A 25,147-nucleotide genomic window follows, 5' to 3' on the forward strand; every position below is an offset into this window, starting at 1 on the left:
ATTTCTTTTGATTTTCTCAAGATGTCAAGCAAAGAGGCACTGAGTTTATAGGCAGGCCTTACATCCACAGGTACACCTCCAATTGACTCTAATTAGCCAATTAGCCTATCAGAAGCTAACTGGCTAATTGCCTAAAGGCTAGACATAATTTTCTGGAATTTTCTAAGCTGCTTAAAGGCACAGTTATCTTAGCGTATGTAAACTTCTGACCCACTGGAATTGTGGTTTAGGCAATTAAAAGTGAAACAATCTGTCTGTAAACAATTGTTGGAAAAATGACTTGTGTTGTGCACAAACTATAGTTTGCTAATATGAAATCTGTGGAGTGGTTAAAAAATGAGTTTTAATGACTTCAACCTAAGTGTATGTAAACTTCTGACTTCAACTGTAAATACAATAGGGACACAAGCTGTATGATAGACTAAAACGATTCAATTAATACTACTGTAAAATGGACAATTCTGGACCAGGATGCTGATCGGTCAATAATACATCATCCCAGCAGTATTTAAGGACACAATATAGTAACAGCTATGATGCAAAACATCTATTCAGCTTACTACTGTGTATATTACAGTGCAGTATCAATAGAGGACAACTATTAACCTTGTTTACATGTTAGCAACTACGTATATCTTCTAGTGGAAGGAAGGCATTTAATGAAATTCCTTAAAAGATAATGTTTGTGTGTTTTTTGAAAATTTGTGTCTTTGTTATTTTGATTATACAGTAACATTTTAATAAAAGCAATACGGAACTTGATGATGTGCCATATTGTAAATAAAGTAATAATTAAATGGGCTGCAGCCACTCCGCTCTAAGTCGTGCCTAACAATGCCCTTGTTGAGTTACAATTCTAAACATACAGTCGGGCTGTATTATATAGTTTTTCCAACAGAAGTGCTTGGCATGGGGTAAAAAGTTTGTGGAAAGACGCAGTTTGTGTTAAAAACAATTATGCCCTCTATCATGACTTGTTGGACAGTTTCTTCATTTGATATGAGCTCAATAATTTAGGTTTCATAATTCAGTGCAGTCATTGAAAAACAGCATTCAGTTGAATCCGTAGTGCTAATGTTGTTAAACCTATAAACACGTCACTGTCAGGTGCTTACACAATACAATGGAAAAAAATAGAAAAAGACCCACGTCATATAGCTTGCAAATATTATTAGCTTTCAGCTTTTTGGTCAAAGACATCTCCAGGCATTCTATTCAGATTTTTTTCAGTTAGAAGGGAAGTATTTCAGGGTTACCATCATGATTTACCTGAGAAGTTTCACCAATGATGCTGGCAATGCACTCAACTGAACCAGATAAGGTTAATGGTGGTGGAAATTCTCCTGTTGGCATGTACGTGAATGAGGCCCATTGAGTGAAAACAAACTAAATCTAAATTGGAATGACAAATTGGGGGAAAAAAATTATAATAATGAAAATGCAATATTTTATAAAAACCTGCTTGGTACAACCTTGATTAAAGTCAATAGCAAAGTTAATAACTAGGCTCCACCACCATTGGAGCACATGACATCGGGAGTGGCTAGGTGGGTTTGGCATTCTTTTAAACTCTCACTTTATACCAGAAGAACCGGTATCCCACTAAAGAGAGCATGAAGAGAGAGCTGCTGTAATGAACAGCCATTAGGTGCAGAGACAAGGGTGATTAGCATTGCATCTGATGAGAAGCATGAGTGCTTCGTCTTTGATTAGCGAGCAGCACCTTGCCTCACTCGGAGAGGGGCAGGTGTTCCTCCTGCTCATCGTTGTGCAACTCTGAGAGCCTTTTGATGGGGGAGAACATCTCTTGAAGCTGTGTTGCGGCACAGATTAATATTAAAAAGAATTCATAATACGGCACATGGCGGATTTCCATAAATATTCAAAGGCTTGGACTGTAAGCTCCACTTGCTTGTGTCCATGAATATGGATTAAAGCCTGGCAGGGTGAACAAATGTCTTAAAGAAAAGAATCAACATGGAAAAATCAAGTAGTTGTTCATTCCTACAGGCAAATGCAACAGACGTAACATGCAACAGAAAATCTGTGTGAGATTCTGTTTAGTACAGTGGCTCTCAACTAGTTTTTACATTCAAATTCAAATGGCAACCCTACACGATACTAAAGTTATTCATTGTCTTGGGTTACTTGGGTCCTTTTTAAAACTTTAAAGTCCCTATCATCTGCCACTGTATTGGAAATACAGACTGGAATATTCATTACATTTTTTTTTTCCCTTATGTGTAACTGCATTTGGGTACAGAGCCCCTAAGAGGAAGGGCAGGATTGTTTGTTTTTTTTCTGAAATAGTTTTGCGTGTCCTTGCAATAGTTTTGCATTCTCTTGAAATAGTTTTGTGTGGCCTTGCAATAGTTTTGCATTTTCCGCAATAAATTTACCATGATTTTACTACAGTACCCATATTTTAACCTTGATAATCACAGTAAAATCATAGCAATAATACAGACAAATGAAACCTATGGTAACAAAAATCATAATTTTGTGATTATTATGGTTTTACTACAAATACAATGGTATTTAGGATAAAAAAAAAAAATATTAAAATTGTGTAAAACAATTAAGAGAATGTTTAAAATTGAGGTGTTTAAAAAGTATGAAAGAATGGGTTGTATTATGTATTTATGTATAAATGTTGGCATAAATGTATGTGTCACGTAGAAATAAAGCAGTTAAAGCAACTGCTAAATTTAAGTTTGATTTCAATAATTAATTTTTAAAAAAATATTTATATTTAGTTTTTTCTTATGAGTTGTGAATAGGACTGTAAATGGAAATATTGAAAGAGAGAATATAAAACTAGAAAGTGAAAAAATGAAAAATGACTTCCGCCAAAACCTACAGTCTACAATGTTACTATAGTAAAACCATTGTTAAACTATGGTATTTGTATAGTAAAACCATAATAACCACAACATTATGTTTTTTATTACCATAGTTTTCATTTTTCTGTAGTATTACTATGGTTTTATTACGATTATCAAGGTTAAAATATAGCAACCATAGAAAACCATGGTCACATTTATTGCAAGAGCACGCAAAACGTATTTCGAGGGCCCCGCAAAACTATCTCAGAAAAAAAAAATCATGCCCTGTTCTCTTAGGGGCTTCTTACATGGGGGTGAGTAATTGACAAAATTTTCATTTTTGGGTGATTATTCCTTTAAGTTAGAGTTTACACTTCACAAAGTCAGTGATACATGTAAACATACAGGTGCATCTCAATAAATTAGAATGTCGTGGAAAAGTTCATTTATTTCAGTAATTCAACTCAAATTGTGAAACTCGTGTATTAAATAAATTCAATGCACACAGACTGAAGTAGTTTAAGTCTTTGGTTCTTTTAATTGTGATGATTTTGGCACACATTTAACAAAAACCCACCAATTCACTATCTCAAAAAATTAGAATACATCATAAGACCAATAAAAAAAACATTTTTAGTGAATTGTTGGCCTTCTGGAAAGTATGTTCATTTACTGTATATGTACTCAATACTTGGTAGGAGCTCCTTTTGCTTTAATTACTGCCTCAATTCGGCGTGGCATGGAGGTGATCAGTTTGTGGCACTGCTGAGGTGGTATGGAAGCCCAGGTTTCTTTGACAGTGGCCTTCAGCTCATCTGCATTTTTTGGTCTCTTGTTTTTCATTTTCCTCTTGACAATACCCCATAGATTCTCTATGGGGCTCAGGTCTGGTGAGTTTGCTGGCCAGTCAAGCACACCAACACCATGGTCATTTAACCAACTTTTGGTGCTTTTGGCAGTGTGGGCAGGTGCCAAATCCTGCTGGAAAATGAAAGCAGCATCTTTAAAAAGCTGGTCAGCAGAAGGAAGCATGAAGTGCTCCAAAATTTCTTGGTAAATGGGTGCAGTGACTTTGGTTTTCAAAAAACACAATGGACCAACACCAGCAGATGACATTGCACCCCAAATCATCACAGACTGTGGACACTTAACACTGGACTTCAAGCAATTTGGGCTATGAGCTTCTCCACCCTTCCTCCAGACTCTAGGACCTTGGTTTCCAAATGAAAACTTGCTCTCATCTGAAAAGAGGACTTTGGACCACTGGGCAACAGTCCAGTTCTTCTTCTCCTTAGCCCAGGTAAGACGCCTCTGACGTTGTCTGTGGTTCAGGAGTGGCTTAACAAGAGGAATACGACAACTGTACCCAAATTCCTTGACATGTCTGTGTGTGGTGGCTCTTGATGCCTTGACCCCAGCCTCAGTCCATTCCTTGTGAAGTTCACCCAAATTCTTGAATCGATTTTGCTTGACAATCATAAGGCTGCGGTTCTCTCAGTTGGTTGTGCATCTTTTTCATCCACACTTTTCCTTCCACTCAACTTTCTGTTAACATGCTTGGATACAGCACTCTGTGAACAGCCAGCTTCTTTGGCAATGAATGTTTGTGGCTTACCCTCCTTGTGAAGGGTGTCAATGATTGTTCTCTGGACAACTGTCAGATCAGCAGTCTTCCCCATGATTGTGTAGCCTAGTGAACCAAACTGAGAGACCATTTTGAAGGCTCAGGAAACCTTTGCAGGTGTTTTGAGTTGATTAGCTGACTGGCATGTCACTATATTCTAATTTGTTGAGATAGTGAATTGGTGGGTTTTTGTTAAATGTGTGCCAAAATCATCACAATTAAAAGAACCAAAGACTTAAACTACTTCAGTCTGTGTGCATTGAATTTATTTAATACACGAGTTTCACAATTTGAGTTGAATTACTGAAATAAATGAACTTTTCCACGACATTCTAATTTATTGAGATGCACCTGTATATTTTGTACATTGTGCACTCTGAACTGAGAGTACACTACATGAGGAGAACATAAAATTATCCGTTTTGCTTTTAGCAAATGCAATAAAAAAAGGTCAGAGGCATGACAAAGGTATGACCAGTGTGTAGTCTAAAAATACACCACCGGCACAAACGTTGAGTTATCCTCAGCGCAACCTGCGCCAGCATCTCGCTGACATTAGGCTTTCTTTTTTCAGCCTTTTTTCAACAGAAGTGTACAAGCTGCATCAGCAATAGTCTCTAACAGAGAGCAGCAATAATGATACAAATGCAAAAGGACCCTGAAACCTGAAAAACCAACCAACACCCAAAATATTTCTTGCATTGCCTCCTTTAGGAATGCACAACCATATTTGTATAGCCCAACAGTTTTTTTTGTTGTTATTTATCTGTATGATTAGGCCAAAATTGGAAGCAGATAATATCAGACCTTCATTTTTCAGTTAAAAAAAGAACACCATTGTTCTCTAACAGGTTTCAAAAGTACTAAACAATCCATTAATAATACTTTCAGCTATGTTTAACAATGTTTCAATAAGTGCAAACAGTATTTATTTATTTATTATTATTATATTTTATTTTATTTTTGTCTTTTTCAAAACTATAATAGACTTATAATACCGGCTATTTTATCGGTTATCGGCCATAACAAAATAATTATTTGGTATTGGTTTTGCCCAAAGTTTTAATATAGTCTTTCAATAAAACCATTGCCACTAGACTAAAAGTGAAGAAAGTGTGGTCAGAAGCCTTAATAAACAAAATTAATTGAAATTTAGTTCAATCTAATCAAATAGAAATCAAGCAATGAAAAAAAGGCATAAGGCTGACAATAATTAGATTAATTAATGAATTTCAATTATTTGTGTGAGGCAAAAAATGGAGCTAGGAAACAACTTGAACTGATATATTTGCCAAACAACAAGCCCTCTTTTGCCAGCGTCTGTGACAAGGCATGCATTGCCTTCAATGTCAGCAAAGGGCAGGGCCCCGGAGCAGTTTGCTGGCCAAATATCTTTCCACATGGCCATTAATGTCCACTAGGCTCTCAAATCTCCCACCATCAGACTGCCACTGCTTTTCAATGAGACCTCAGCCCAGTACTCAGAGATATGAAATTGTCACTTCAAATCAAAAAGGAAAAGGTATTTGGGCTGAGTTATGGTAAAGATATTAGAAGGATGTTGTACTGTACACACAACTCATTTTAAGGTCACATAACAAATGTAAGCAGGCGGAATGAGACGTACTGTTAGTGACCGCTGAGAAAACTCATATTTTATTCATGCTGGTGCCAAGGTCCAAAGCCTCCCATGATCATGGAAACATTTGATGTGCTCATTAGATTTCAAAAAGGTCACTTCATTTTCCCCCACTCTAACTGCACATGTATAATTTCCCTTCTGAGGGGAGCTGTAACCTTTTTAGAGCCAGCCGGCGAGTGCCAGCCCTGCTGCGTATGCAGTCTGGGGCCGGGGAGAGACTTTACTCTGGGATCAGTTTGCCCAGAAGCCTTAGAGGACATGGGCAACTCAACCTCAGACCAGCCTCTATGGACCCTTCCAGAAACATTACAAGGCTACTAAACGTACCAGCAGCGAATATCGCTTTGAGATGGGGTTGTAGGATCAAGCTAAATTCTCACTGCCCATTTGTGTAAATATTTACTTTGATACAAGTACGTTATTGTATTGTGCTGTTCTGCTGTTGTAGATAGTACAGTCTGTTCAATGGGTTGTATGGACCTAGGTTATGTCTAATTTCATCACAATCAATATGAAGACAACAGTACAACCTATTGAACATACTTGTATTCCTCACAGCCTTTTTTTTCTTTTGTGTCAAATTAAATTTGGTGTGTACTCTGACCAAAGTCCATTGTAACCACATTAATCTGTAACTTACAATTGCTGAAAATACATAAAAATTATGACCAGTGATACAAATTTAATTTGTTGAGGAGCAAACCAGATTAACTACAACCAAAAATATGCAGTTGTCACAAAACAGAATTCACTGTTCACTTTTATTGTACTGGTAGCATCAGCAAAACCAAAGTGTCTCACAAAAACAGAAAAAAATCTCTGAATTATATATTTTATTTTTATTCTCTTTTGTTTTCTTTCCTAATAAAGAGAAAGAAACTTACACAATGGACTGTGCCATCATTGAACAGAGACATCATTGAGGGAAATCATTTCATGATCATTTCATGATTTCCCTCATGAAACATCAGCTGAAAAGCAAAATGAATACAGGAATATACTGCCATTTCATCAGTTTCATCAATTGGACATTGAAAAATAAATAAACAGATAAATAATTTACTTTAAGTTGTTAAGAATAGAAAATAACACCTTCACCATTTAATTTTAAAGTGAGTCTATTCTGATTATCTTTTTATTCTCAGATTTCTTCTTTATCTAATGCACATCAACTAGCTTAGTTGTACTGTTTTTTTTTTGCGTTTTTATTTATTTTATTTTTTTTTTTTAGAGCTGTGAAGTTCAGCATGTCATTGAACAAGGCTGTAACATCCATCAGCAAATCAAGTTTACAGGCATGAGCAAAATGAAACAGGCAGGAGGCTTACTAAACCACCGATACTTGACTCAAAGCCAGTTTAACGCTGCCCCAACACATACCCAAGTATAACAATTTCAATAGAAGCAACCATATATTGTATTCTCTGTATCATTATAAAAAATAATGGCTTCCATATTGATGTGTGATAATAAAAAAAGCTAACCTCTACTCATGGCTGAAAACTTGAAACAGAAAAATCTAGACGTTAATCAACTTGATATGAAGTACAGAACACATAATTCCTCAAAGTGTCTTGCTTTGGAAAATAAATAGTAAATGTTAAAACCATAATAGGTAAGTATAAACCATTATAAAGGCTCACAGAACAGAATTATGGAAAAAAAACTAAGGAGTATGCAACTTTTTCTGCAGCTTCTATGCCAATTTTAAAAAGCTATTTTTTCTAAAAATCTATGTGCAGTTTAATTTGAAAAACAATTGAATCCTTCATTCGCTTATTTTAATCCCTCAAAAAATAAAACTATAAAAATAAATTATGTTTAATTAAATAACATTTTAATTAAATGGCAATAGAGGTAAATGAAACAAAGTCAGATGGATGCAAAACAGTACGAAAGAAATTATATTTAAAAATAAATCTGTTTTGGACAGATATACAAAGTGAAAAGTGAAAAAACAAAGCTCAGCCTAAAAAAAGTAATGTGACCGTCAAGTTAAGTTTTAGCTTATCTGGGAAAAAAATGCATTTAAAAATAAAACATGCTGTGTTGCATGTTTCTCAAAGGGTCACTGCAGGGATAAAGGTCTAATTACAAACAGCTAAGGCTTTACACCACTGGGGATCTAAAAAACAGTCCACAACTATTACAGGCATTGTTGATTTTGTGCACATGTGATATTTCAAGATTACCTAGAAAGATATCAGATCTAGAATCAAGATTTGAAAAAAAAAAAAAAAAAAAAATACTTGGATCAACTGCTTTTGCCCTTTGCTACATCGCATTTGACATAATTCACAGGTCCCACATGTTTGTTTTAGCTGCATTTAAATCCTAAATTTAAGACATACTGTGCCATAAGAGCCACTAGAAGGAGGCTCAAGACTCAAGTCAATTAAAATAAACCACTAGTCAAAACGGTCTTCAACACCTCATCCTTTTGTAAAGCAGCTGCAGTTACAGCTGACACAAAACTAACTCAACAAACATCAAAATAACCAATCCTGCAACAAGGGTAATATGACTAAAAATAGAAGGTGTGCTCTATATTTGGAAAGAGCGATCACAAACACGAGCTTTGAAACTACCCCCTGGCTTTGCCTTGTAAATATTTTACTAACAAAACCTGCTATCTAAACTTGCTCTCTAAAAACTGCATATCTCTAAGTGGTCAAAACAGATTGTGGCCAATCACCATTTGATGGTATTTACAGGACCAAGGAATGTAAATAATATGATGACTAGACAGCTTTACCATCATATTTTTTTAAGTGAATGGTGTTATCAAGCTTGGCGTGCCAATCTATGTTTAAGAAACTACAAAGTTTCAATCAACGTTATAATTACATTGTTGCTTGTTAAATCTTGGCCAAAAGCCTTTGCAACAACATTTAGCAGCTTAAGACTGATCCTTGCAATTCTCTGCAAATCTTCAGATGGAGCAAGAGTTGTCTCTCTTCCTTGGCTTTGGCTCGCCAAAGTCCATGTCATCATGAGTGCAGGGGCTGAAAGAGCAGGACGAGCAGAGTGTTTGCGAGAGTCTGCGCATCCCCAGCCGGAACACACTGTTGGACAGACTGTAAATGACGCAGTTACAGAAGCTGTTGCTAATTGCTAACCAGGTGGTCACAAAGGAGAGTGCAGGGCTGTCCAGCACATGGGAGCTCTCGAGAAGAAAGTAGAAAATGTAGGGGAGCCACAGCATGTAGAAGACACTGGTGATACGAAAGAGCACCATGGCGTAACGTCGGTCTGGTCCGTGACATGTGGGGTGGCCCCCCTCGGCAGTTTCCATCTCCTGGCTGGGGAAGCGTGCCCTTCGTTCACTGATATCCCGGTTATGCTGCTGGCAGATGCGGAAGATGTGGAAGTATGTGAAACAGACCACAAGGGCCGCAGGGGCGTACAGCAGGCAAACCACAAATCCAGTGAAGAGCGCAGACGTGGGCCAAGAGTGGGCACACCATTCGAAGATATCCCCATGGTACCCCGGCTTACCCCAGCCAAAGAATGAAGGTAGAAACACCAAGCAAGAGTAGATCCATATAAGAATGATGCAGCAACGAAGGCGGCAGGGTGTTACCAACTGGTTGTAGGATAGGGGCTTCGTGATAGCCAAATAGCGGTCCACACTAATGCAAGCCAGACAGGCCATTGAAACGCTCTTGAGAACGGAGATGACATAACTGAACACCTGACAGGTGAGAGGCTCTTGGACACCAGCTGGATAATGGAGAAGCGAAAGGGTGGGCACTAGGCAGCTTAGCCCAACCAACAGATCAGCGTAGGCCATAGTCTGGATGAAGTAGCTGGTGGTGTAATGGTGTAACAACGGGGCACAATGAAACACAAAGATCACAGTCAAATTCCCAGCAATAATAAGCACCGTCAGTAATACGATAACAGCTGTCTCCAAGACACAAGCCTCCACGACCTTGTTCTGTCCCCAGCCCAGGGGGCAGGAGTGGTTTAGTGACCTACTGAAGTAATTGCCAAGGCTGCCGTTTGCAGTGGGGACCGGTTCGATCAGCCCTGACCAGTTCATTGTCTCGGACCCTGTCCACTTGGATAAGGTTCTGCTGTTCTAAACGCAGTGCAGATGGCCTGTGAGCCTGTTTGTGCCCTCTCAGTAATCTCTTCCAACAGAACTCAATCTTCTTTCTATTTTCCTTTCCCTCTGTCTTTCACATGGCTGAATCTCAGTGAAATGAGCATTGGCAAAAATCAATACAGTACATAAGGAGAGAAAAAAAGGGCACCCAGCTCTCCTCTGAAATCAGTCATGCTTGGAAGCAGTTCCGCAATTGTCAGGCAGAGATATTTCCTCTGTAAGCAAAACTAGCACTGCTGGAAAAGGTTTGGACTGATAATTCAGTATCCACTGTGAAGTCTACTAATTCCTTAAACTGTCCTCACAAGGATTCGAGAAGGGGTTATGGAATGAGGAATCGATGATCTACTTGACGAATTAAACAAACAGAATACAAGAAGAGTTAAGTGTAACAATAAAACTTGAATAAGACAAAATCAGTTACAAGAAACAACAAAGGTTACATAACCGTTATCATAAAGTTCTTGGGTCATACCTGCTGAGTGCCACAAAATCCTAATTTCAAGAGTTGCAAAAGTGTCCAAGTTCCATTTATTTTTGCTTATCATCGCACAATCACACACGCCATGTTTCTAAATCTAGCTTTTTGGAAAGATTGACCTCTTGGCCTCAACCCTCTTTGGGTTTTTATGGTCCAAATCAAAACACAAACACTCTAATCACACACAGGGCAGCATATGAGAGTTGTCAGAGCTATCGTTGCGCAGAGCCTGCGGGTGTCTGAGTGAGGCAAAACGGAACTAATCAAAATTTCAAGACCATGTTCTGGGGGGCCATAGTGACGGCTTTGGTCTGCTTTGCTCCCAATCCATTTACTTTTCATGAAATTTCTCCATGCGTGTCGGATAGAGGAAAAAGCAGGTCATGTAAAAAAGGTAACGAAGGTACTAGTGTTGCCGAATGAGGTATATAGCTGCGTGTGTGAAAGTCTCCTCAGATGGTCTTAAAACAAATAAAATGAACAGCATGATCTGGGCATCCTGTTTACAGCCATGGGTGAACGCTTTGTATATCCACTCATCACACAGCGTGCCAGTCTCTGCAACTGATATGATGTGATATGTGATATGGTTGTACACGCCAAGCTTCTTTCAATGTCTCTTCTGTTGAGGTAGTTCTGGTTGTCTCTTCATTAGCAAACTTCCTTATGGCTCATTGCAAACAAGTCTCCTCTTGTGAACAACACATGGCGAAACTGTGAGATACTCTCTCTGTCTGTAAAAAAGTTGAAGATCCATGTACCTGTCTTTGTCACAAGTCCGACCTGTAAGCCAAAGCAGTTCCTGTTTAGGGTGCCGAGTGCAAAGCACACTTTTAAAATAAGAATTCAAAAACAGAATTCAAGATTTGCACAAGTATAATGGGTAAGACAGGGAGCTAATCTACTCCAATCAAAAGCAGTAAAAGAAAAGCTTGGAGCCGTGTGGCAAGTGGAGATGAGCCGAGGAGCAGTTCCTCACCACTGGTGCACAGAGATGCTTTGAGTAGCTCGCAGTTTTCTCTCCACTTCACAGTCTCTCTCTCTTCAACTCTGCCTCTCGATCATATTCGCTCCCTCCTTCCTTTCCTCTTTCTCTCTCTCTGCTGCTCTCGCTCTCTCCCTCTAAATCTCCTCCCTCCCCTTTTGGCGGCACCTGATGTCCTCTTTCTCACACAACTCCTCCCAGAACACTGCTCTCTTTCTCTCTCTCTCTCTCCAATCTTTCCAAGGGTCTCCCTCATTTCTTATTATCCTCCTCTTGCTGCACACCCTGAAGATGTTGCCACATTCAAAAATAATCAAAGATTTCCATCTCTCCCTCTTGTCTCCTACAGCTAAGTGGCTCTCCTTGTTTTATTATCCCTCCTTCAAGTCACTTACACAGACCAATAACCAAACCAAGCAATGCCTGCCCCTTAGTTACAGTTGCCAGGCATTTCAGTAAGCCAGGACCATCCCTCACAGCAGCAACTGACATGGTGCAACATACAGTAACAAATTAAGAGACTCCGGTAAGGGGGGCCTTCCTGAGCCCTACGATTATGTTTCCCTGGAAGGATTTAGTAGCCCAAGTCTCCTCTAAAACAATCACAAATGCAACTATAACTACACCAGTTTTACAGACAAGTTTGCTAAATATAACTAGATTTGCATCTCGTTTTCTGTCGGCTGTGCACAAGAATCAAAACGCTGTTTTTTGTGATGTAAAGTGTAATAGATGGTTAAATAGTTGCAAGAAATGAAAGGCCAATCACTAGATATGAGAAAAAAGACAAACTAGAAATTAATGACAACATCATAATTGACAGTTAGAATAAAAACATTTAAAAAAAAGGTCAGTCAATGGAAGATTTTCAAATTTTAATCTCAAATATCTTAAATTTATTAGTAAAAAGTAGAGCACACACTTGAGGCTAAATTATCTACAAAATGTCTTTTCAATGTAAGAAATTTTTGCTTCTGTCCGTGCTGTTGTTTATTTGTTTTTTATGTAAACATGCGCTAGACGGGGTCATTAGCTGTTGCGCCATGCCTTGCAGTTTTTCCCAGTATATTGCGCAGGAATGTCATGTTTTTAGATCAAGCATAAATTAAGGAAAAAAAACTTTAACTTCTAAAAATGCATCTCGAGGTGTCTCTGTTCTCTTCGTTCGCTTTTTTACCTCACGAATGCATTCGGTCTGAACGGCCCCTAACACCTCAACTCTGACTGATTGTTCATCTGACAATGTACAGTTAAACATATAAATCACAACAGAGCTTTGAATGGTATTTTAATAAAGAAAACCATACAAATATAATGCAAAAATAGCATTAAATATTGTTTAGTAGCATGTTGTTAGACTAAATTATAAACAGATACCTGTAGTAAACACCGGAACATGCAGTAGAGTGGATGAATTTGGTGATCCATAATTTGTGGAACAAGATGCAACTGAACAACAGTGGCAGCCAGATGACTGTATAAATGATTAATCGCAAAGGAAGAGAAAGGCTGAGGAAAACAATGACCATAATCCTTTTCATCTGTCAGTGCATGAGCTTTTGATCCTAGTGACTTGGACTGTACATGGACAGGCAGGGCACTCTGGCTCTCATCACTACACTAGCAGTCCAAGTACAGGTCAGGATGACAACTGGACTTGATTTGGCATCATTAACGGTACAAGTGTTGTAGGAGGGGGTTTGCTAAGTCCACTGATTTAAAAGACAATATGACATGAATATTAACCCTATTTACTTTTTAATTTAATCTGAGTAAATGTCTGGGACTTAACACGATAAATCGGTGAACATTAATTTGAACAAGTTTTTATAACCATTCCTCAAAACGTAATAACGTTTTTATTATCTAAAACAACTTTTCTTTTCTAATGCTGTAATCAAGGCCACATGGGCAAGGATATTTTTTATTCAGCAATAATTTCAGTCGAATAATTACAAAACAATCAAATGCAGATGGATGTAAATTAAGACTCACCATACTAAGGCTGGGTATCGTCCACAACTCCCCAACATGATATACTTTGATGCATTAAAATATCAGAACTTCAGCTTATTTAGTCGACCCACTTCATAAATTGAACTGTAGCATATTAAATGAACGCACACGTAAAGAAATAAATAGTGATATAAGATTCTCTGTGTACAGTTGCATGGCCCACATCTATTTCAGTTTATAAATCTCACTGTTTATATATCAATGCACTGCCAACACTGTTATAGGTCTTTAGTAGACCAAATCAAAACCATATATGCTACAAATATAACTGCCATGTCTAAACAGTACAAAAATCTCATTGCTCAACTAACAAAGTTCACTTGCACCTAAAAAATGGAAAACATTTCAAATGAATAAACCTAAAAGTGCAATAGCTCATTTAAAAATTACTGTATTAATGCAGCTTGGAATTTTGCACATAAACAACATGCATTACGTCCTGGGGCCCTAGTGTATCTGTGATTCAAACCTCTGCACACATGACTAGAGGAGCTGACTAAATGTGGCGTGTTTCCCCATAATCCAAACTGTCATTTCTGTGTCACCAATAAGCCGACCCTGGCTACACGGTCTGATAACACACGCTATCAGGAGGTCAACCTCATCTACTCATGCACAGATGTGATTGGCGTGCCATTTTTAAGAACGAAATGATGTTGTTTGCACGTTATTTATTCTCAGGGAGGCATAACAGGCCCATGATAACGGCTGTAAATAGGACTGTTATTGTCCAGAGTGAATGGCAGCTCTACATGTTGACTGCATTAAGATACACTTGGGGTTGTTCTGGAAACAGGAGGGGCATTGAGGAGCCAGTGCAGCTGGCATGAGGAGACTAGGGAGGCATTTTGGGCAAGTATTATGCATCTCTTATGCTGGGAAGATGGCAACTCACCAGCACTTACTGGGCAATAGCTGCCTGCTGCAACGGAGATCAAGTCCTCACAATTAATTATCATCATGATCACTAAATTGTTATCTAAAGAAAATGTGAATGGTGCGTGCCCATGCAAAACTCACCGCCACAGTGCTAGGGTGATGTGGGTGGTTGCCAGGGTCTTGCTGAGTGGTTGTTAGGCAGTTGCTCACTGACCCAAGTAAAAAGAGCTCACCCCCAAGTCTCTATGATATTCTGGTTCCCAGATATGTCTTGGGTACCTCCTTCAATTTAAAGGGATAGTTCACCCAAAAATTAAAATTCTTTCATCATTTACTCACCCTCATTCCATCCCAGATGTGTATGACTTTCTTTCTTCAGCAGAACACAAAGATTTTTAGAAGAATATCTCAGCTCTGTAGGTCCATACAATGCAAGCGGATGGTGATCAGCACTTTAAAGCTCCAAAAAGCAAAGACAATCGTAGTAAAAGTAATCCATTTGACTCCAGTGGTTAAATTAATGTCGATATCATTGCTTTGGTTGAGAAACAGATCAATATTTAAGTCTTTTTCACTATAATTGTTTACTTTGGCACGCTCTCCAATGTGCATCCATGAGGGGAATCATGTTCATTATTCGTTAATCAAAACTTTATTACTATTATTAATACTACAGTGAATATTATATTTTACTATATACATTTGTAATATATTTCTGTTGCAGTTTCTTCAATTTCAGGCTGCTAGCTTTCATTTCAAATCGTGCTTTTATTTTGATGTGAGCTTTTATTTTTACATGTGGTTTTGACGGAAGCTTCACTTGTCCGGATAGTTTGCTACATGGCCCAGTGTGATCACTGAAGAGCAAATGCTGTGATTTAATTATATAAATATATGGTCTACATGTAATAACGCACTTCACAGTGGATTAGTGCTCCGCTCTGTCATCTAATACAACGTGAATGACTCTCACTGTCTGTGGAGTTTCCAGTGTATGAGCAGTTCATTCAGATTCACACATTCATTTAAAGCACGCAGCTCATACAGACTAAGATTGCAGTCTTTCGCAGTTTAATAATCACACTAGAACATATTACGATAATAATTTGATTAATTGTCAATTTCAGTGTAAAAGGAGTAACAGAGTACACACTAAAATAAGCGTATGGGCATTTGAAAGCAGTCGTGTCAGTCTGACATCGAGCCGGTACCGAATTAAGTTGTTGCTTTGTACTGGTATCATCACATATTTTTTATTTTAGTATCGACTTGGTACCGAAGTACCGGTACTTTTGACAACACTACCTCACACAATGCTATCTTATGACATCTAATCACTTTTACTGTAATGCATGACTTGTAATGTGATATATTTTAACGTTTGTAACTAGATTTACAAGCTTGTTTGACTTTGAACGCGCTCATATCTAAGGTAGCTCAACTGTTAGAGCACCGGTTACAAGCCAAAAGTGTCATAGAAGCACCACAAAATGACGTAGTTGCCCAGCAATTGCGCTTTTCATGTTAGATTTGCTTTTCATGACACTATCGGTTAGGTTTAAGGTTTAGGGTTGGGAAGAAGGTTTTGTTGATTTAAAACAAGAAAGAGCATTAACCTTAAAAACATCATCTGTTCAGAAAACAAACTTGCTTTTAGCCCCACACAGTGGACATTTCACCATGGAACTGCTATGATATATGTAACCCTGTAATATAATTTTACAAAAATGTCCTAATGGTAATATAGTTCTTAAGAGATCAGGCTGGTTTCACAATATCACAAATATATCCCACTTGGATAATAGTTCACACCAAACCACATTCTAATATCTTACTTAAGGCAACTGAATGGTGCTTTACAATACTTCCTTTCACAGCTTCAGTGAGTACTAATAATACTGTATGCAGGTTTATCAGCAAGGTTTCACAAAGACATTTATAGATGGTCCTTCAATTGACAGATGAGCAAGTGCCATCCAAAACCACCCACACTCAGAACCTGCTGCCTGACAACTAAAGAAATAACTATTCTTATAAATCTAAAATATGCACAAAACATGACAAATGCTAAGCCACTAAAGAAACGATCCACCATCAAAGATTTCATTACATGCTCCATAAAGACTGTAATCTACTTAAGGATGCATGTGAAGACTACATAATCAATCCCACAAACCGTTAGAAATAGAAGGTGGTAGAATACAGACTTGCTGAAAAATTAATATTAATACGAAATGCTGGACGCAGCCCAGTGATTTGTATGAATAGCAGAAAGAAGCATTCTTGGCATGATCCACAGTGTTTCAAGCTCAGTTCTAATCTTGTAATCAAACAATTGACTTTAGCTTATGGGTCCATGTGCCTCAGCTGATAGCACAATGACTTATCTCCCTTTCACATGCCTCTCCAACATGTAAGTGATTACACATGTACCACATAATGCAATTCATTCAAAAGTAGTGTAAAATCTTTTGTCACACTACTGTTGTTTGATCGGGTCGATTCCTTCTTTTAAATTTGTTAAAATATTGCAGAGAACAAATCAATTGTAAACAATCTGTTAGACTGTAGATCCATTGAAAAAGAGGCAAATGCAATCAGAATTCTACCTCTTTAGCCTCTTTGTTTAGAATAGCAGGGTGAATCTAATAAAAAAAACCAAGGAAACATCCAGGGTCATATTTCATATGACATCATTTTTATGACAATTACAAACACACCTTTCCTCTACCCTACCAATTCTCAGGAGCCTACTGTAATCTGAAAAAATCTTCAGTAAAAAAAAAAAAAAAAAAAGTGTAAAGTGTCATGGAGTACTTGTACAGAATTTAATTTGATTTAAGTGGATTTTAAATGAAATGATAATAATAATAATAATAATTGTCTGGAAAGGATGATTTATTATTATATTACACTACAAATAATTAGTTTAGATTAGAGTATAGAGTACAGAGTACAGAGGGGGTAGCTATGCTTGATCGTCGATTTATTCGTTTTGAAAATCAGTTTTTTTGCATTATAGTAATGACAATTGAGAGGGAAATGTGCTTAACTGTCACTAATATGTTAAATTAGTGTAACTAAAGTTACAATGCAAAAAAAAAAAAAAAAAAAAAAAATATATATATATATATATAATTGTCATAAAATAAGCTTAATTTTCTTGGAGTAAAATATACAATCTTATTTTTGGGATTTGAATGAAATATGACACTGACATTTCTTTGTGAGATTCACCCATCAACAGAGCCCTTTTAAGCCCTGACTCGAGAGAATAACACCTTTGGCAAATCCCTCAAGCATCAGACAAACAAAGGTTGCGAAAATGTCAGTTTCACGCTCTTGGAATCACCACACGGGTTGCATTTTCATTGATCCACACAGTATAGCGACAACACACACTCAAGAGTGTTAAAAAACATTTGAACAGACAACATTACATATGGGTGGAAAGAAAGAATATGATCAAGTTTTCAGAAAGTTTTAAGGAGAAAAAATTGGCTTATTCACCCAACACAACATTGCCTGCGGCACAATGACTTAACCTTCAATCAGTATTTTAATCAGCAGAGTGGAGAAGACACAACCATTAATAACACAGATATTGTTAAACGCAGAGCTCCCCACAGTGTTTTCATTTTTATACACACAGTTATATCAATATAGTTACATGAGCCGCAGTGGAGAATGCTCTAAATGTAATTAATGAATAAATTATATTCTCTCTGTCCCATAACCCTTAAGGCAGTACAGCGTATATTTAAAGGTCGAGCTGGAACCGCAGCAGCCTGTGTGGGTGGCAAGTACTACAGTAGAATTTACGCCACCTGGCAAGAGTAGACAGCCTTGTCCCTATTCTTTCTCTTCCTTATTTTCTTTTTTTATCATTCATTCGTTTTCTTCATCCCACGCTCCGATACTCTTCCCATGTACTGCCGAAGTATTTAATGGCTCCAGTTCACCATTATTCTCATCCCCTGGCATTGATTATTGCGCTGTATTTCAGGAGTAGTTCCTAAAGCAATGATTATTGGCTTAAGAATAAAGAAACACCCAAGTAAACCTAAAAATATCTCAGTGAAACTCCATCGTTAGAAGTAATGTGCAGGTTGCAGAAATCACTACAATGTTGTGGTTGACATAGCTTTAAAAATAAAAACTCAAAGCTGTAGGGTTTGTGTGCAGGGTTGTACACAAGGAGGCGTGGTGAGCTTTGGAGGTAGATGTTGGGGGTCTTTTACCACTGGCCAGGCAGTAAATTCTTTGTGGCAGGTCAGGATCAGGGCGAGCAGGGATGCTGGAGTATCCTCACCTCCAGGTGACCTCTGATCACCATAATGCATTAAAATGAATGAAATTCACTTAGTATTTTGAGTTTAGCAAATTTGTCCAAAAAAAAAAAAAAAAAAAAACCCTTAACAAGGGTTTCACAATAATGATAATATTTTGCTTAAAATTTTTTGCTATTTTAAGGACCATTAACGTATTCTGCATTGTGAATTTATTTTCATAAAAAAGTAATCAGATCTGCCATTTAACTGTAATTATCATTATGCAAAAAGAAAACAACAAACTTATTTGTATTACTGTAATATAAAAAATATATTAAGTACTTAATCATAATGAAATTATTAATTAACTATTATTTATACATCATGCTAGCATTTGTTGAATTTATGCTTGTATCATAATATCAGAAATTACTACTACATGAGAATTTGATCAAATTTAGGGGAAAATTGTGCTTGATTGTCATTCTAATAAAATAATGTCAATTTTTTATTTGCATTAAAATTATGCAAACTTTATGTATAACAGTAATAATAACAGAGGGAAAATGGGCTTAATTTCACTGTATTAACATCACAATGAGATGGTCCTAAAACAGGCTTAATTTTCTTTAAGCACAATACAGTTGCGTAATTTTTCTTAAAGAGGCCCTATTATGCTTTTTGGGATTTTACCTTTTCTTTAGTGTGTAACATAGCTCTTTGTGCATGTAAAAGGTCTGCAAAGTCCACGCAAAAGGGAGATATTCTCTCCCACAGATAACACTGCTCAAGAACTACAAGAAACGGCTGGATTGTAGTCCAGCCATTTCTTCCGTAAAGTCTCTACGTCACTATGTAACATATTTTCATAATGCCTGCCTAAGGGCTACTTTGGCCCACCCTAAAAAAAACTTAGTTATAGCAGAGGCCAGGATGAGTTGGATTAGTGTTGTCGCCATGTCAAGAAGACGCTGTTTTCTTCACTGCGAAAGCAAAACCTCTTTGTTTGGACTTCCACCTGGTTAAAATTTATTTTTACCACTATTCCTCAGCAGTACAACCACAACCAATGCTGGATTTTCAAGTTGGTTACCCCTGAAAGATGGTGCAGTTCCCACTTTGTTGGGACAATCTGGTGCTTCAGGATCACAATCTGTAAGTAGGTCTGATTATTTGTGGATTTATCTGCTACCGAGAGTTCAAAAATTGAGTTTTGTGTTGTAGCTTCGGTGTACACCCAGTGCACAGCTGTAGGCCTCTACTAACCTGCTAGCTAATGCTATTGTTTTGGTAAGGGTTTACTATTCATCTGTGGGCCAGCTTTTACCTAAAAATGTGTAACAAAATGGTCAATCTCAAGAGTCTTATATAATTATATAAATACAAGCTGTAATGTTATGGCTGCTATCCATGTAGTCCACGAATAACTTGCTCATTAACTCTCTAATACCCCTGGTAATGTCCAAATGGGAATAAGCCTCTGTTCTCCGTTCATAGCTTGGGTGAAAAAAAGTTCAGCTACACCCATTTCAGCAAAAGATGACTAACGTGTCTTTTACTTGAAGCTTTGTTAGGTTCACAATAATATACTTGTAAGAAAGCTACTAAATTAAAATGTACCACTGTGAAACGTCCTGCTCAAGTCGTGCTTGCGATGGTGGTTCGGGTCGATTAGTTGTTCTTCCAAACTTTCATTATTTCATTCATTATCGGACTCAAACTGGTATGGCAAAAACCGATGCCACTGTTACCATAGTTTCAATAGTGTTTACAGTTGCTCAGGAAGACTTGGGAGCTGAAACTCGGTTATGGTAAGGGCCGTTACATTTCCGACACACGCTCTACGTCGTTGACCAATCACAACAGACTAGGCCAGCTGACCAATCAGTGCAGACTGGGCTTTTCGGAAAGGGGGGCTTTAAAGAGACAGGAGGTAAATCAGAGCGTTCTGGACAGAATATGAAGAGCGGGTAAAATAAATGTACAGTATGAGAAAAATAATGTGTTTTTTGAACATTTTAGCATGTAAACCTATTCTAGTAGACCCCCAAAATAAAATTATGAACCTATAAATTAGCATAATATGGGTTCTTTAAATCCAATTCGTAATTTTCTTTCTCTGGGAATTTTGTTTAATTTAAAAAAATCTAAGTAAAATGTCCAGAAATATTACTGTAATTAGAATTGGGCAAAATAATCAGAATGGTCCTACAAAAAGTAATGGTCCTACAAACTTTTATCTGCGATATAATGCACAAATAAATAATGAGCTATTTAAAGTTTGCGTTTGCATCTTTAATTTAAGGCTGTTATTCTCTGAAATGTAGATTCACTATAAGGATGAATGGCGTTTGTGATGCTGCTGCATCACGCCAGACCGCGTTTTTCAAACAAGCTCTGAAAGGTCCAGCTGTTTATAAATCTAGAAGCTCTACTGTAAAAAAAAAACAAAAAACAAAAACAAAAACAAAAAAAAACTGTTGTTGCACACACGCATTACAAAAGGTGTCAGTTATTGTGGAAGAGCATGGTGAAGAGCTTTTTTTTGTTTTTTGCAGAGGAAAACATCCTAACATCCTGAAAGCAGCTCTCTCGTAGAATCACGCAATTTCATGATTAACATGCATATTCGCGACCAACGCCTGTGACTGGCTGAGAAAGCGCCCGTAGTGAATATGTTCAAATCTAGTGTAATTCTAATACATACACGTCACATCCACGTGACATTTTTTCAACAAGGTTGGAACCTAATGGAAATAGGATTAATAATTATACTATAAAAATAATAACTTAAGTGCTACTTTATCAAAACTACTATGCAAAAAAAAAAAAAAAAAAAAAAAAAAAAAACATTTAAATTCTTTAATATTTACAGTGTTTTCTACATTTAATTTAATTATAGCAGGGTAAATCTAAAAAAAAAAAAAAGAATTAAATTCTAAATGTTTCAATGTTTAATAATGGATGATTGTGCCTTTTAAATATTTATGAATTTACACATTTATTACACAGACTACATTACTACATTTTGTAACATGTTTGTTAATATGCACTTGTGCGTTTTACATTGATATGTATGACAAATGCTAAATTGGTACTGTCTCTTTAAGAGTTTAGCTGCGAGAGCAAGTGTATACGGTTGAATGAGCGCAGTGCACATTAACAAGAGAGTAGTTGCACAGTTGTTCTTCCCTCAACCGTGCAATGTATGATTAGAAATAATGTTTTTATTTATTTATTTATTTATTTTTTAATCACCATCTGACTGTAAATAACTGAAAGGATATTAAAAGAGACATGAAATTAAAATGGGGTGTCTGAGTAACATCTTCAGATACAAAATACACAGAACGAAGCAAAATGAAACTTTTACTTGTATAATGTGAATGACTTGCTTGTACAAATATTTATTGTACACGTTCTCAAATTAAAATCTACAAGCTCTCGAGTTTTACAACACTTTTACCTTCTAACAGACGTCCAACAGGTTACTGGTCCATGCTTTAAAATGGTGAATGTTGTGAAAACAGTCCGTGGAAATGTTTTACAAAAGTCAGAGTTGACGTCGTTAAATGCAATGCCAATGCCATTTCACAGCTGAACTAAAGCGATGGTTACAGCACGATCACAACTGATCCGGACCCACTGCAGCCAAATAAGTTCAATTTCCTTCAGGGCGTTCACAAGACACAACACGCTTTACAAGACGAGGCTGAATCCAGCTTCTTAATCACCGGTTTCTTAAGGCGTACACGGTGCAATTAAAAGCTGTCGTGCGAGCTCCCAACCCATTTTTTTTCAGTCGGAGAGATCGCATAGAATTCGTTGCTGCTTGTGTGGTGGCGGCTCGCATCGTGTGAGGAATTACGAGCGGGGCCGAGTGGCTTACGAGCAGCTCACGACCTCCCGATTATTTTTAAAACTGTCTAAAAAATTTGCCCTCTGTCGACCAGAATTCGTGAGGTGTGTGCGGTTGAACAAGCCGATTGGTGATCTACCTGAAGTTGACCAATCAGTAGAAGGTGTTACAACTCCAAGAACACATTGGTCGTGTTAAAACTGTGTTTTTCCCATATTATTCACGACCACATCACTGAGAAGGATTCTACAGAAATGCCATGCTGTTCTCTGCTCTTCAAACAATCATTTGCCATACGGGTTGCGCTAGAAAACAATCTTCATCTCTCTGATGGAAAAGTTGTAAAATTTCCGTCATGGTCTACTTTTATTCGTCATACTTGCATTCGTTTCAGTTCTAGGGCGGCATTTAGCAGGGCATAGCATCTGTTATAATTGTATAAATACGATAGTGGATATGCGAGAGATATTTTTCAACTCCCCAAGTGCGAGTCTGGTGAAACCAAGGACTTCTAGGCTGAAAGTTCCACCTGTCAATCAACCGCAGCGCTAAAACAAGAATGTTAAACTTTGCTGTGTGCGGCTTTAAAGCGCATTTCCATAGGCAAGACTTCTTCAGAATGTCTGCTATCAACATGCAAGCAGTGACACAGATGAGAAGGACGTAGCCTACATCTACAGCTGAATAATAGGCTACACAGGTAGCCTACTCCACTAAATAAGTCCGAATTCTGCACTAAATGTCATGTTTGCTCTTAGATTAAATCCAAGTATAACCATCAGAATCGGTGCGTGAATTTTGCGCACTTTCTTTTTAATTTTGTTCATTTTGTGCGCTTTATTATCATGCAGTATGCAGTTATGAAATCATACAGCATCCCTTTGAAATCTGAATCTGTCAAGTGTTGGACAGCATTTGTAATAATTATACATAATTGTTGCTTCCAGTACTGCACGATAAAGCACACAAAATATATATAGGCTATATATTAAAATCGGCAGATGAGTTTTCAGATAATGCAGCCCCTGAGCATGCCAGTCTTTTTTTTTTATTTCTAAATCGCAAGCTACAAGGAATGAAAGCAATATCCTCCTCTGTCTTTGTCTCAAAATTGCATTTTGTGCAATTGCTTCGGAATTCGCCAGGTCTTGTCATGTACCACTGCATCTGTACAAACCACAAATCAGATAAACTGACTTGTAATGTGTGCAGGGGCTCATGACCTCCCGAGTGTCAGAACTCACACCGTGTACGGCCGGCTTTATTCAGTAAAAGTATCGCAGCACTAAAGTTCTTCTTCTTCACTACACACCTCAATCTCTAGTGAGTAAAATCTCAATATTTACTCGCCAGTGGCTAATAAAATACATATTTTAGTCACATAGCGCAAAATTTGGTCGCATATGCAATTGATTTACTTGCTATGTAGAGGGCAGGACTTAGAAATGTTTTTATGATATTCCTACAGCAATACTGACACTCAGTAAAGGTGATAGATGCAAAAGTTTTACATTTGCTGATTTAGTACCAGCATGTGTTTTACCACCATTTACACCACTGAGGAGTCATATCTTCTAAATCTGCTAACGTTACCTTGATACCTGTTCCCTTGAACATACTGCAAGCAAAGCATTTCATCTAATTGCTCTTAAGATCTGAAAACATCACAACATTCACTCCAAAAGATTAAAATGCATCAGATTTGTAGCATAGATTACTGAATAATTTCTTGACAATTTAGTAGCTGAGACCTGCGAAACTATTGAAATCTAACTCTTATCATCAAACCCGCGTTTTCGACTGAGTCAACAATTGTTGCTTCAGTGTGGGAACATTCCAGGCTTGGACCAAGCTTGGCATGACAACCAGTCCGACTCCATGAACAACATGAAAGAAATAGCTTGACAAACATTGTTCAAAAAAGCTGTAGTTTTCAAAAATAGCAGAGTTCTATACCAAATAATTAGCCATCTTAGATCTGTGGTTGTGACTAAATTGCTTGAATTTGCCATGGAATCGCATTTGAATAAGCAACTGCAATCTTCAACACTCTCTGTGCCACTGGAAACCTTTAACTCAGTTTCCATGAGTTCAAAGGGTCAAACGAACATCTAACAAAGCATCAATATGGGTAGGAAATATTTGTATGGTAAATATGGAGTCTGCTATCCTCCAAAGGCTCATCCCGCTGACAAGGCGAAAACCACTGAAGATTATCAATTTCGCCCTTGAAAAGCACATGGAGTTCTTTTGTTCTTCAGACTGTGAAGAACATAAAATTGCTTTGAAAGACCAAAGCTGGTCACAGCAATCACACTTCAGTACCAACCACACTAAACTGTGTAACTCTCTGGATACACTTTGTTGTTAAATGTTCACAGGGCTTCGGTCTTGCAGTGTACCCTTGGCTTTCGGTAACAAGACACATAAATGTGTTTCACAGGATGCATGGAC

The 25,147-nt window shown here is 37.5% G+C and overlaps 2 protein-coding genes across 6 annotated transcripts in view; both read right to left on the bottom strand.

The window, feature by feature from the left end:
- The window catches only part of LOC127438973 (rab GTPase-activating protein 1-like), a 136,450-nt gene that overhangs the window by 74,967 nt on the left and 36,336 nt on the right, over positions 1–25,147 (bottom strand). The window lies entirely within an intron of this gene.
- LOC127438984 (G-protein coupled receptor 52-like) lies at positions 6,910–11,887 on the bottom strand. Its single transcript, XM_051694954.1, has 2 exons — positions 10,678–11,887; positions 6,910–10,547 (listed from the first exon to the last, which is right to left on the bottom strand). The coding sequence occupies exon 2, from the start codon at positions 10,134–10,136 to the stop codon at positions 9,024–9,026; it is 1,113 nt and encodes a 370-aa protein (XP_051550914.1). The 5' UTR covers positions 10,137–10,547; positions 10,678–11,887; the 3' UTR covers positions 6,910–9,023.

The sequence above is a fragment of the Myxocyprinus asiaticus genome, chromosome 50 (genome assembly GCF_019703515.2).
Source record: "Myxocyprinus asiaticus isolate MX2 ecotype Aquarium Trade chromosome 50, UBuf_Myxa_2, whole genome shotgun sequence".
Classification (NCBI taxonomy): Eukaryota; Metazoa; Chordata; class Actinopteri; order Cypriniformes; family Catostomidae; genus Myxocyprinus; species Myxocyprinus asiaticus.